The sequence below is a fragment of the Salmo salar genome, chromosome ssa02, assembly GCF_905237065.1.
Source record: "Salmo salar chromosome ssa02, Ssal_v3.1, whole genome shotgun sequence".
NCBI classification, from domain to species: domain Eukaryota; kingdom Metazoa; phylum Chordata; class Actinopteri; order Salmoniformes; family Salmonidae; genus Salmo; species Salmo salar.
This window is the reverse complement of record NC_059443.1, coordinates 42,983,756-42,997,913: the sequence shown is the minus strand read 5'-3', so window position 1 is coordinate 42,997,913 and position 14,158 is coordinate 42,983,756. Positions and strand designations below refer to the sequence as shown.

General features: G+C 44.2%; 1 protein-coding gene across 2 annotated transcripts in view; it reads right to left on the bottom strand.

Moving 5' to 3' along the window:
• The window catches only part of LOC106583530 (zinc finger protein 236), an 88,455-nt gene that overhangs the window by 16,273 nt on the left and 58,024 nt on the right, over positions 1–14,158 (bottom strand). For both annotated transcript variants that reach the window (XM_014167831.2, XM_014167837.2), the window contains 8 exons: positions 12,899–13,187; positions 9,242–9,345; positions 7,824–8,225; positions 6,456–6,601; positions 6,002–6,224; positions 3,829–4,032; positions 2,261–2,404; positions 226–392 (listed from right to left, as the gene is read on the bottom strand). In XM_014167831.2, the coding sequence (XP_014023306.2) occupies positions 226–392; positions 2,261–2,404; positions 3,829–4,032; positions 6,002–6,224; positions 6,456–6,601; positions 7,824–8,225; positions 9,242–9,345; positions 12,899–13,187 (1,679 nt within the window). The remainder of the gene's footprint in view (positions 1–225; positions 393–2,260; positions 2,405–3,828; positions 4,033–6,001; positions 6,225–6,455; positions 6,602–7,823; positions 8,226–9,241; positions 9,346–12,898; positions 13,188–14,158) is intronic.

Below are 14,158 nucleotides of genomic sequence, written 5' to 3'. Positions count from 1 at the left end.
GTATGCACGCCCACGTGTGTATTTTTCAGAGTGGTTACCTGTGTATGTGCTGTTGTGTACGTGCATGATTGTGTGTGTGTGTGTGTTTTCAGAGTGGTTACCTGTGTATGTGCTGTTGTGTACGTGCATGATTGTGTGTGTGTGTGTGTTTCAGAGTGGTTACCTGTGTATGTGCTGTTGTGTACGTGCATGATTGTGTGTGTGTGTGTGTTTCAGAGTGGTTACCTGTGCGTTGAAGTTGAGCGTGAATTGAGGTTGAGCGTCCAGGATACCCTGTGTGTCCTCCAGTGTGAGAGTCACGCTGCCGTCGCTGGCCATGCTCGATGACGACATCACCAGGCTCTGGGAGCCAGCCGTCTGCGATAGGGAGGTGCTAGACGGCAGGCTGGTGACTGACAGGAGAGACAGGAAGTAGGTGAGAATTTAGCTTGACAGAAATACTTGCAAGATTTCAATAAGCCATTTTGGTGTCATGCCATTGAAAATGAACTGGCAATGCATTTTCAAATGGGTAGAATGATGCACTGTGGCATGTGATAATCGCAAGGAGAGCAAGCCAGTGGAAATTGACGGAGTGGATTGGGCAGATGCCTGAAAACGCCACATGAACAGCAAATACGTGAAAAAAAAAAGCACATTTTATAAGAGGTCACCAGATAACTGACTTGTTCTCTGCAGACATCATTTAAAATTGTGACGTGACAGTGTGAAGAGAAATTAGGCGTAGCAGCGTGCCCACACTCACCACTACAAGGAATCTCGCCAACTATGTTCCACAGCATAAAAATGTGAATGACCAAGAACCCCTAGGCCTAAATTGAGCAAGTTGAGGTGACTAATCTGCTTGGAGTAACTCTGAATTGTAAATTGTCATGGTTAAAACATGTTGATACAACAGTAGCTAAGATGGGGAGAAGTCTGTCCACAATAAAAAGTGCTGTTCTACCTTCTTAACAGCACTATCAACAAGGCAGGTCCTACATGCCCTGGTTTTGTCGCACCTTGACTACTGTTCAGTCGTGTTGTCAGGTGCCACAAAGAGGGACCTCGGAAAATTACCATTTTTTTTTTTTGTCCTTTATTTAACTAGGCATGTCAGTTAAGAACAAATTCTTATTTACAATGACGGCCTAGGAACAGTGGGTTGTTCAGGGGCAGAACGACAGCTTGTCATCAGCTCGGGGATTCGATCTAAAAACCTTTTGGTTACTGGCCCAACACTCTAACCACTAGGCTACCTGCCGCTCCAATTGGCTCAGAACAGAGCAGCACGGCGGGCCCTTAAATGCACACGGAGAGCTAACATTAATGACATGCATGTCAATCTCTCACGGCTCAAAGTAGAGGAGAGATTGACTTCATCACTGCTTATTTTCATAAGAAATGTTGACATGCGGAATACACCGAGCTGTCTGTTTAAACTACTAGCACACAGCTCAGACACCCATGCATACCCCACAAGACATGCCACCATAGGTCTCTTCACAATCCTCACGTCCAGAACAGACTATGGGAGGTGCACAGCACTACATAGAGCCATGGCTACATGGAACTCTATCCCACATCAGGTAACTGATGACAGCAGTAGAATCAGATTTTAAAAAACGGATAAAAATACACCTTATGGAACAGCGGGGACTGTGAAGAGACACAAACACACAGGAACAGACACAAACTCTACACACACGTACATCGTAATATTGTTGTATGGTGGCATTATACGTTTTGATTTATAGATATGTAGTGGTGTAATAATGTCATATGATGTACTGTTTTATCTGTTGTTTTATGTGTGACGCAAGTGCCTTAATGCGTTTGGACCCCAGGAAGAGTAGCCTATGCCTTGGCATACGAATACACAATTCTCCATTCATCTAACCCAAAGCTTTACTATCGTCTCATTCTTTCATAATGTCTCTCGATTAGATGACTCACTGTTGTTAAATAAGAATACATTTGTAAAATGACCAACTCCTCTCAATGCCTATTCATTGTTTGTCACAGGATATTGTCCACTTGAGTTGAGAGGAGAGTGATGACAATGGCTCAGAGAAGTTGATTTAACTCCACAAGTGATGAGCGTTGAGAGGTACTGCAATCAGCCTGCTAATTGACCCAGCTCTCCATCGCTCCCGCTGAACAAATCACTCAACACACTTTACATCACAGGCGCTTCACTGTGTGCTCCCAGCGGGCTGCACAATGGGTGAGTAGACGCAAACATACATACACACACAGCAGTGCTGCTGCCAATCCTTACCAGTCAGGCCCGCGTTGCTCTGAGGTAGGAGGTGGTCATTTCCCATGGTGAGGGTGGCACCTGTGGTTTGGTGGGATGCCAGCCTGATCCCGCCAATCATCTCTCCGCCACCAGGGGCGCCATGCTGCTGGAGGAGGTCTTGACCTTCAGAAAGAGAGAAAATACATTTGATCTCCAGCCCAGTGTGACGTGATTCAATTATCTTCCTCCCGCCCCTTCTTGCTCATCCTATGTCTGCAGTCTTCATCTCTCGTTTTTTTTGTTTTTTTTTTTGTTTACAGTGATGCAAAGCTTGGTAACAGAACGACGGCACAAGAAGCACAAGCCAGCATTCTGTTACCAAACTTTGCATCTGCACCGTTCGTCAAGTAAATGTGTTTTTGTAATATTTTCTGTGGAAATTGTTAAAAGTCGTCTTTGCAACTTTGAAAGCTTTGGTTTTTGTTTGGCATAAAACTTTTTTTAGTCTCAGCATCACTCGGCTACTGTGAAATTGCCTCTCTGTGATGATGCACTTTAAATGAAATTTTACGACTGAAATTGAATTCCGGGCAGAGTGGAGGGGAACTGATTCTAAGCTGGATGTAGGTATTCTGGATTACGTTTGGGGTATTGAAGGCTCCATGTAAGAGGATGAATCAAACTTGTGTGTGTGTGTGTGTGTGTGTGTGTGTGTGTGTGTGTGTGTGTCCAGTATGTCAATTGACATTTTTGTGGAATGCGAGTGCCTCAACGACATATGAGAATAGGAGAGGATAATTATTTGTGAATTATTCATACATATTTTGAGTATCTCACGATTCTTGAAGCGCTGTTGACGCATCTGGACAGTATACCAATTATAGTCTCATGAAAATATATGTGTTACTCTCAAGGGCAACTGTAGAAAATACAGTTCTTGATTTTCGAAACCTTTTTATATACTTGGTTTGTTGAATTAAGGTGAAGAGACAAATAGATGATTGTGCTCCTGTGAGCCAGCTTGTTTAGCTGCCACGTGTGTGTGGGCATGAGTGAGTGAGTGCCTGTGGTGAGTGTTTGTCTGTAGCTGTGTGTGTGTTTTCCCAAAGTGTGCACTTGTGTCAGATTTTAAGCTACAATATGTAACTTTTTGGGCGACCCGACCAAATTCACATAAAAATGTGTGTGGTAGATCTGTCAATCTCATTGAAAGCACGTCCTAAGAAGCAGTAGATGTGTTCTATGTGTGCCTTTTCTATGCTTCCCTTTCTTAAGGTTCGTTTTTGAGTCTTTTACTTTTGATTTTGCACACACTCTTCAAACAGCTGAAAATATTTTTTCACAGCGGTTTAGATGATACTATGATTTGCTACACTATACTTGCTTGTTTTGTCACATAAACTGAAATTAGGTCAACTATTAGAATTTAAAAGCAACCAGGAAATGGCAGAGAAATGTCTGCATAGTGCATATTTTAAAGCATATTGGATTGATGAAAGCATTAGCAGGAGAGTTTCCTTCATTGATAAATCCATGTCGGGGAGCGTGCAGGCGTACACTTTGGGAAAAGGATGGAGAACAGGGACAGATCATTTGTGTGTGTCTACCTGATATGGTAAGTGTGATCTCCTGGGGGTGGTTGCCTGCAGCAGTGTTGCCCCCAGCAGCAGCATTGGCCTGGGCCTGAGCCTGAGCTAGAGCCTGGGTGAGGCTGGAGTTGTTGATGGTCAGGGTGATCTCCTGGGCACCATGAGCCCCACTGGACACCATGCCTGGAGCACTCATCACATGGCTCAGGTCCTGATGAGAGCCTAAATGGGGGAAAGAGAGAAAACAGGGAGTTACAGACGTCATCGTTAACTAATTGACTGTCCTCACTTCTATCCTTCCTCCATTCCTTCTTTTCTCTCCTATCCTCTCCTCTTTTTATCCTTCCTCTCCTTATCCCTCTTTTACTCCCTCCCTCCTCTCTCCTCTCCCTGCCACCCCCCCCCCCATGGCTTAAGCTGACACCCTATACCGTCAAAGTAGGTCCAGCTGATGTGAAAGCATGGCAGTGGAACAAACTCATCGTGACAGTTTCCTCTCGGGGGGCCACACATCACAGACACTCATATAAACAACAGAAAGCTGTGGGGCCCAAAAGAGAGGAAAGGATATGAGTAAAAGGGAAGAGACACGGTCAGCTGCATAAATTAGTTTTAAAAAAACACTTCAGTGAAACATCTACCCATTTTGAGTTTGGCTGCAAGGAAGCAAAAGGATTCGGTGTGTTCGAGGAAAATCCAGAACTTTATGAATTATTCTGAGTGATAATGTTATTATTCACAATACTCAAGAATTCTGTTTTTGAGTTGATGCATATAAACAACAAATCCCGTTTACAATAAAGGCTTGCATCCCGGTTATGAGAAACCCGGATAAGCCTGGGATATGCTGATCGACGACGGGATAATGCGGCATGTAAAAATCTTATCAGTTTACTGTTGTTTTTGCGGTCTGCGCAGGCTGAGTTTTGCTTATCATGGGTGTTGTGTGATGATGTTTTCATCTGATTGTCAAACAAAATCACTTCAAAAAGTGGGCTACCTGCGCAGCTCTATCCACCATAATAATTTTGCTTACTATAATTAATTTACTATAATAAAAAAATAATAATAATCAGACATTTGCTAGGCCATATTATAATTTCCGACATTTGGTAGTCCATTTGTCAACTAAAGCTTGAAACACGCAGCCTCTCTTCTGTCATAACATGTTGCCCCAGAAGACTAAATAAAACGGGGCTCACCAGAAAGTCTTACATCGGTAGAATGAATGCATTAGTAATCAAGTAAACACCAGTAAAGTTGTCTGGTTCGTTTATGGACCGGGGAGAAAAACGCAATAACTCCAAAAACAGTCCTGTGTAAAATGTCCAAATGGCATCAGTTTGACCGGTTTTGAGGAAATTAAAAGCTGAGAAAATGACGAAACACGTTTCGGGAAAGACTTCTGTTCGTCTTGGTTGCATATTTTATGTGGTTGAAATACTGTCTTCTTGCATGACAGTGTCAAAGACAACACATTACACACGCAGTCACATTTTCTCAAGAGATGCCGAAAGAAAGAAACCATATTTCTCCACTCCTGTTCCCGAGACAAAATGAACATTTGTATAATTTCACTGCCAGAAATGCATCATTCTGCTGGAGTTCAAATTATATTACGTTACATGTGAAAGGTTATAGGCCAAAGTCAGTGTCCAGATTTCAGTTACTATTCCATTTCACCCATATGACCTTTAATGAGGAATATTCTGTTAATTCATGGATACAGGGATACTCATGAGCGGGACTTCAAATGTGTATGTAAACAGCTTATCCCGGATAACACCTTAAGCGGGCTATGAACTACTATCAGGAATACTGTGCGCATGTAAATGTGGGCAATGCTAGTATAGGAACGCATATGAGAGGTATGGGGAGAAGACGGGAGCACCATGCACCCGTTTTGTCAAAGAAAATGTATGCATCCGTTGAAGGAACAGGTAAGTTGAGGAGAAAAAAAAAAAAATTATCAAAAAGGCATCACAGTTTTTGCTTTTGTACAGAAAATGCTCCATCTTCAAAACGTGACTGCTGACATGCACAATGTTATGGGATCGTAGTAACAGTTGACTAATAAACATAAAACAAGTGAACTTTCCGGGTGAACTATCCCTTCAATTCTCCTGAGTGATCATGTTAGTATAGGAACAGAAATGCAAAGTTCCCCGGAGCAGACGGGACCACCATGCACCTGTGTTGTCGTGCTCGCCAAGGCTGCCCATGGTGACGTGGCCGGGGCCGATGGCGGAGGGCTGCAGGGCCAGGCTGGTGAGCGGGTGCAGGACCACATTGGAGCCGGGAGCCAAGTGGTCTCCCGTGGCCATGAGGTGGGAACCAGGGTGGCTAGTCAGGCCTCCGTCTCCTGTCAGGGCGTGGGAGAGGAGACCTCCCTGCTGGAGGATGGCTGGGTCAATCTGGAGGGGATGGGAGAATCCCAATGAGTCAACACAGGAGTGGGGTGGGGGGAGGGGGAGAGGGAGAGGGAGGAAGAGAGAGGTGAAAAAAGAGAGGGAGAGTGATAGAGGAGAGTAGGACAGATGGTGAAAACGAGGGAACCAAGGGAGGAGAGGTGGAGCAAAGGAGAGAGAGGAAAGAGAGAGGGCGAGAAGTAGGTGACACTGGCGGACACACACCCCCCTCATTACCTGCAGTGTGATGTTGTTGATGTTGCTGGTGTCGATGCCAGAGATCTGGACGTTGGGACACACTAGGTTGGCAGAGGTAAGCTGGAGGTGGATGCCCTCCAGAGTAGCCAGACCCTCCGACAGAGACACTGTCAGGTCACCACCCGCTACAATACAATCACAAACCACACGATTAGATCAGAAGACATATATTGTCCCAAGCTTGGATAATTGGATATTTATTTGAAGTTTCACAACATCAGTAAGGCACAAAATGTCATTAAGTTTATACACAACACAAAACGGGCTGTTATAAAAAGCAAGACTCCCATTCTGTGATATTTACAGCCATTTTCTATCACTTAAATGAATCACCAACACCCATCTATTCTGGAAAAATGTCACTTATAAATGCATTATGTGCCCAGTTCAAGTGTCTAGCCTCTAAACCCACCATAAAACAAAATATAAGGTGTGGGACTTTGAAAAATAACTTCAATCATTTAATTTAATGCAGATTCACATCATAAAAAAACGAATTGTAATAATTCCGATTTTTCTGTGTTTGCTCGATGTGCCTTCTGTCTGCTCGGACAGATAAGAGGAGAGTGGCTCGGAGTGACTTATCATCCAATGGGGGATCCTCAAGGGAACTAGGGGGCTTCAAGCGTAGCTGTGTGCCAGCAATGAGCACGGTGCGTGGAAGCCATTTCGAAGCGCTACTACGTCGATTCTCGAACAAGCACTGAGGGAAATTCATTTCACGGCTGCTTTTTTTTGGATGGCTTCCTCCTCACCGCCAGTTTGAACAAACGACAGATTAGAGGTGAAGTGAGCCAGAGTTCAGTCAAAACATTTAAACTCTTAAGTGTTGATGCTTTTCCGACTCCACAAATGTTGTTTCAGACTCCTTATTCCATCCCAGTCTGTATAACTAATTAACAGATACATCATACTGTAGTCGTAGCCTAGAATGTCTTAATGAATTGGATTGAACAAATACTTATTTTCCGTAAGTCTACATAAGATGGAAACTTGTCGTTGACATGAGGCTCACACGAGGAAAACTACAGGAAAAGTGTTTTTCAATATTTGCAGAACATCGGTCTTGCTTTTGAACCAGGCGTGAAAGACGTTGCCTGACTACCCAGACTACCCAGACATTTGGTGCCGACTTATTGGTCCAGAAACCGATGGGTTGGGCCAGAGACAGAACACAAGTGGGTAAAGCGACAGTTTGGAAATGTGTACTCTGATTGGTTAGAGATGATCCAATCGCTGATGACTTTGTTTCGTACAACACCCCTCGTGCCCCTCTTCACCGCAAACAATTTCAGTCTCAGAATTGGAATTGAGCCCCAACCCTGATGTGAGTGAGTGAGTCCTTACCTGACATGGAGGTAGGCAGGATAGCCTGGCCCACCAGGCCTTGCTGCACCAGGTTCTGGTCAAACTGGCCTGTGAGGACCTGGTTGGCTGGGAGGTAAATGTTATGGTCTGTGGTAGTAGCCTGGAGCAGGCCCACAGGGTGCAGGGTCTCTGGGTGAGCTGGGTGCTGCTGCTGGTTCTGGTTACTTCTTGATGATGCCGCTCGCTTGGCCTTCCGACCCTCTGAGCTGGGCCGGTAGTGACACTGGATGTGGGTCTTGCGGTGGCCTGAGGTGCGGAAGCGGAGCTCGCAGAAGGGGCATTTGAAGGGCTTGGAGCCCGTGTGGAGACGCATGTGGACTTTCAGACTCCCTTTGGTGGAAAAAGACGTGTTGCACATGTGACAGCTGAACAGCTTCTGACCTACAGGGGAGAGAACAACAGAATGATAGCATTGTTAACGGTAGGTTTCTTCTTGTTTTCCCTATAGTATGTAGCCCTACAGTGTACCACTGATTCTCATTATTTGACATAGTGGTAGGTTTTGCAATAATGTGGCTGAGGTCTGGGATCGGGTGAGGGCCGCCAAGGTTTTATTGTGACTCTAGATTGACGTGAATCAATACAAAGAAAAAAATATTCTCAAAAAACTTGAAACTTGAGTGTTTGAACGTCATTGTTCCATTGACGAATGTATTGCACCTCCGTTCTGACTGGCTGACAGACGCCTTTTCCTCGATTTCTCCCCTAGAGCACCAATAAAACGAGTCACTTTTCTGATTACTGCCGTTCCAAAAGTTAATTCAGACGTCGCTAAAGAGGACACTAACCCACAGCTCATCAACAATAACTTGGGAGTATGAGGCCTACTTAGCTAATGTCTGGGCCTTCTCATTAAAATCAGGGAGAATGAGTGTGTCTGATCCAGGGTCAGAGTGTCAACCACAGTAATTACCAAAAGAGAACAAGGTGTGAGAAGATATTATCTCCTAATATCCCTCGACTGACAAAACTTTTCTGCTGCCATCTCGCGCCGGGCGATCAAACCTACAACTCCGTCCCATAAATCATCGGGCACAATTACCCCCCACGGCGCCGTTAGATTATAAGACATGCAAATGAGGCGGATTTAAATATTGTTCATAATAAATTAGGACTACGCATCCAAGAAGTGTATAAACTCTTGTTTTTGAGTACAGGCCCTCTTTCACTGCATTTACTGATTGATTTACGTAATATAAAACTCTTAAATGGTGGAATCAAAGTGCACTCTACACCCACAGAGTTGGACCATATTGAGAACATATTGTGACGAATGTAGTAACAACCCTAACATCATTTAAACTAAATTAACAGGGACAGAGCAGCGGCATTTTAACTCATGTTCCCTCCTATTGATCAGATGGAGTGGAAGTACACACTGTGCACTACACACTGACCTGTGTGGGTCTTTATGTGGCAGTCCAGGGTGGACTTCACTGTGAAGTTCTTCCCACACTTGTCACACTTGTAAGGACGCTCTCCTGTGTGGATCCGGATATGTCTAGAGAGAGAGAGAGAGAGAGAGAGAGAGAGAGAGAGGGAGAGAAAGAGCGAGTGAGCAAATTACTCATGAACATTCCTGTTAGAATGGAGAGAGTGTCAAGGGAACGCTTTAGGTTAAGTTTGCAGAGTTGAAGAATTTATTACAAATAAGTTAAATTAAAAGAAGGCTCACATTGTTTTCATAAAAAATACAGTGCAACACACAATGCATTTATCACCTGTGGCCATTCTGATTTTTCCTATTTTCATTTTGCATGCTTTGTGCTTACCAAGGCTCCCATGAAATTAAATAACAACATGTCGACGTCTTCGCTTTCTGAACTTGAATCTGCAAGGTTTTCAGGCACAAGGCCACTGACTCGGCAAAATTGTTAGTTTACTCCCTCTCATAACTTTGGTCTTTGTTTGTAATGTGTACTAGGTAACTTTGTTACGTCTCCCTGAGCGGGGGTACGTTTATTTTGATATTATTACATCTTTCCTGACAAAGCAGAAAGTTTTCTTTGAGAATGGGTAGCGTGTCAGGGTAACTCGTCTTTGCCAAAAACATGTCAGCTTTATTGTTTTTGATAAAAGAGCACCATGAAAACAAAGTGAATATATCTTTGTTGCAGCCATTCCTAGGGTGTTGGTGTCATTTCCCCTTGTTTTTGGCATGCTTAGTGACTCCATAATCCAATGGGGCTACTTTTGAAGAACTTCTGAAATGAAAAAGCTAAGCCTATCCCATAAATACTTCAATATGGCCTTGTGGATGTTTGATGATGCAATAATGATCATTACTTAATATCTTAATACCCCAATCTAATATTCCTCGCCATTAATTGCAACCAAACGTTTATGGCCCAATAAAACCAGAGTTCATTTCAGTGAAACCTATTCTCTTGGTAGCAGAACGTTTTATGCTCGGCTTGCAATGAATGACGGACCGAAATTTGACTAACTGAAAGTTACTGCCCGAAACACTACTAAAGAAATTAGCTGTTGATATAGCACCTCTGTCCATTTCATAGCAGTCTTTATTTCTTCTTCCAAGATGAAAAAAAAAAGATGGGACAATTCCAGCTGTCAAACTATATCATACCTCTCCTCACTCAGCTCCGCTAATGTATAACGGAGGCATCATTCCTCAAAGGGGCGATCTGCGATCGCTACATCCATGATATATACCCATTGATTTTTGAAGAACATAACATGCCTCGTGAGCTTAGTTCAAACTGTCGTACCCCATCAGAACCCAAAATACAACACTGTTTAACTCCACTGTTCGAAAAACAATGCAGCTGTAAACAAACACTGTATAGCCTCAAAACACGACTCAAAATATACATTTGCAATCACGGATGGTCAGTCCTTACATCCATACCTATTTCTAGGAATTTGAAAGTGGTTACATTTCTCCAGCCCCATCACTCAGCTGTTTACCCAAACAGCTGAGTGACGGGGACCGCTGTGTTATTGTTACTGCAGATTGACATTTTAAGAAAAATGTTGCCTGTCACACACTGGTGGAACACTAGTGTCAAACAAGAGGAAAATGAAGAGGGGAAACAACTCATTTCTCCAGCGCCTGACGAGGACAATCATATATACAGGGGAGATAAAAATCAAATCGGCTGTTTAACAGTTTGTTTGGCGGTGATCTCACAAATTAACACCCCAGTAAACATGTGTGTGTGTGTGTGTGTGTTATTGGCAGGTGATAAGCACCCAACTAAACACTAACCCCGTCAGCCAGCCTGTGAGTGCTGTGGGCGGTGTTAATAACTTCAGACAAGGTCTATTGTCGAGCCCCTCTCAGAGCAGAGGTCTGCAGTGGAAACTGTTGTAGTGACTGGCAGGAGGGCTCTTCTTCTGGGAGAGAGGTTGGGTCAGGGCTGCAGTTTGGAGCCTGTTCAAGGCCCTGTAATTGGGCTCTCTGTGGTGGAGGGCTCTTCTGGGATATAGGATGGGCGTGGGTGGGGAGACAATGAGCTGGGCATTGCTCTTTGAGAGGTCCAGGAAGAGGGGGCGGCTGGAACGACAAGGTAACTCTTCAACCGCTGGGAAAAACAATCATGACAGAATAATGAGAAGGAGAGAGAAAGAGAGGGAGGTGGAGATGAAAGAAGAGGTGGGCACACGGGCTGGACTGCACCTGAACATGACTACAGAGAAGAGCCCCTGTCAAAGAGCTCAGAGAGGTGGGGGAAACTCCAACCCCAAGAGCAAGATATTCAGAGACACAGAGAGGGTCTGAGTCGCTCAGAATCAGAGCATGAGGGGGAATAGGACCAGGACCTAAAATGAACACCTGCCATGTCTATTTCAGCAGCCACGTTGGCGGGTGGTCAGGGCTCCACAGTGCAAGCATTTCACTCGCATTCGCCAATAAAAATAGAATTAAAAGCCAAGTATGATCACATATAGCAAAATAAATGCTGCAGTAGCTGTTTTCAAAGTGTTTCTGTCGTTTTGTTTCATAGCTGGTAGATAATCACACAAAGAACTACAAATCCTATAATATCCCATCACGTGCAACAACACTGCCTGTGCTGAAGAAGTGCTGCGCACAGGCATAAAATGTACATTTTGTGAACAAATGTTTTATTTTATCGTTATAATAAGGATGGCACCAACATGTGAAAATTGATGTGGAAACGTGGAAATCTGTTGCAGCTCAAGTCAACTACAAAACCCACAATGCAATGCTCTCTAAGGGCTGGCTAGCTAGCAAACGTAGCTACACACAATAAAACCAAAGTTAACATCAGCATGTGAAGTAGCTAGTTAGCTGTAAAATTGCCTAAACAAACGGCACTATCAACTTAGGAGTCTACAATCTCACCGTGTTCAACCTGCAGAGTTTGACATTTGCAACGCCACCAGGCGACGCACCCTGGAGTGAAGAGGCAGACAAATCTGAGAAATGTGCTAGACTCTCTTAAATTACACATTTCTCCAGGTAGGAATATTGCAAAAATATGATCAGTGGCTCATTTGAAGACAACCTCTCGCATTGTGACATCGGCCAGTATTGAAACCTGACGTGTATGATACTGTAGATGTTTTTGTGATCCCAAAGTCATATTCCTATTAACTTCCAGTGTAGTGAGATGCTTCATACCAGCCGAATGTATGCCTGCTTGAACAGCAATAGCTCAGATACACATAAAAACATGAAATGACCAAGGGAATCGATTGAACATCGCTCAAAATGGGTGACTCTTTCCTTTAAAGGGGCAGCTGAATTTTTTTTGTCTCATCTGTGATATTTTGATTAAAAGACTCCGGTCACAAAAAAATGAAATAGCATTGGGCAATAGACCACATAACTTCTTATTAGTAATACATTTCTTGTTTTAGAAGCATGCTCATCTGATTTTGGCTAGTAAAAAATCTGAGTGGCTGGTCAATTTTTAAATCCACAGAGTGGCTGTGGAACAAAAAGTTAGTTTCAAGCCCCGAATAGGACAACGAAAGAGAGACAGAAAGTAGATGAAGAGAGAGTGAGAAAGAGCATACAAGAGAGTACGGGACAGAGGGAGACAGTTCTCCGACACTCAGCTCACCTGACGAGGTCGCTGGGCTTCTTGAAGCTCTTGGGGCAGAAGTTACAGCAGTTGGCGAACTTGGGCTCAGTCTCCAGCTCCACCGCCTTGTCCTTGATCTCGCTGATGCGGTCGCGCTCCGCCGCCGACTGGGCCAGCACCTTCTCCGACACCGACGCCTCGTCACCAGGGTCATTCTTGGCCAGCTCCTCCGCCTGCTCCTCCGTGAAGGTTATGATGTTGGCCCGGTTCCTCTTCATCACGGTCTGCTCACCCTCCTCTTCCTCCTCGCCGTCCTCATCCTCCAGCCCTGCAAGGGGAGAGACATTATAGGAGGAAAGGATACACATGCTCTTTAAGTGTCACTCAACATCACGGCCACGACTCAGACCTGTTCCCATTTCAGCTGCATTTCTAAAGAATTGCCGCTTGTCAAGCAGAATAGAATCAAATAGAATATTACTAAAAGTGCTCACTCTATATGGAAGCAGACCAGCTAAATCAAGTATTTCAAATATTTGGAAAGCGTATGTGACCAAGGTCTGCTTTAACTGTTATGTAATCATGGCTGATTGCCTTTTTCCAGGGGTGTCAAACTCATTTTCTTTCCCAAATTCTTTCTTTGCAGAGGTCTGGAGGGCCAAAATGAAAATGGTGTATGTTGCCTTGGTGTCAAAATCCACATAAAACCTCGCAAAAGCTGATACTCATTTTATCGTCCCTTTTCTGACAAAATGCGCAAGACTGCATCTTTAAAAAGAGCACATCTCTACAGAGTATACACTACATGACCAAAAGTATGTGGACACCTGCTTGTCGAACATCTCATTACAAAATGATGGGCATTAATATGGAGTTGGTCCCCCTTTGCTGATATAACAGCCTCCACTCGTCTGGGAAGGCTTTCCACTAGATGTTGGAACATTGTTGCGGGGACTTGCTTTCAGTCATCCACAAGAGCATTAGTGAGGTCAGGCATTGATGTTGGGTAATTAGGCCTGGCTCGCAGTCCGCGTTCCAATTCATCGCAAAGGTGTTCGATGGAGTTGAGGTCAGGGCTCTGTGCAGGCCAGTCAAGTTCTTCCACACGGATCTCGACAAACCATTTCTGTATGGACCTCGCTTTGTGCATAGGGGCATTGTCATGCTGAAACAGGAAAGGGCCTTCCCCAAACTGTTTCCACAAAGTTGGAATTGTATGCTGTAGCGTTAAGATTTCCTTTCACTGGAACTAAGGGGCTAGGCCAGAACCATGAGAAAATAGCCCCAGGCCATTATTCC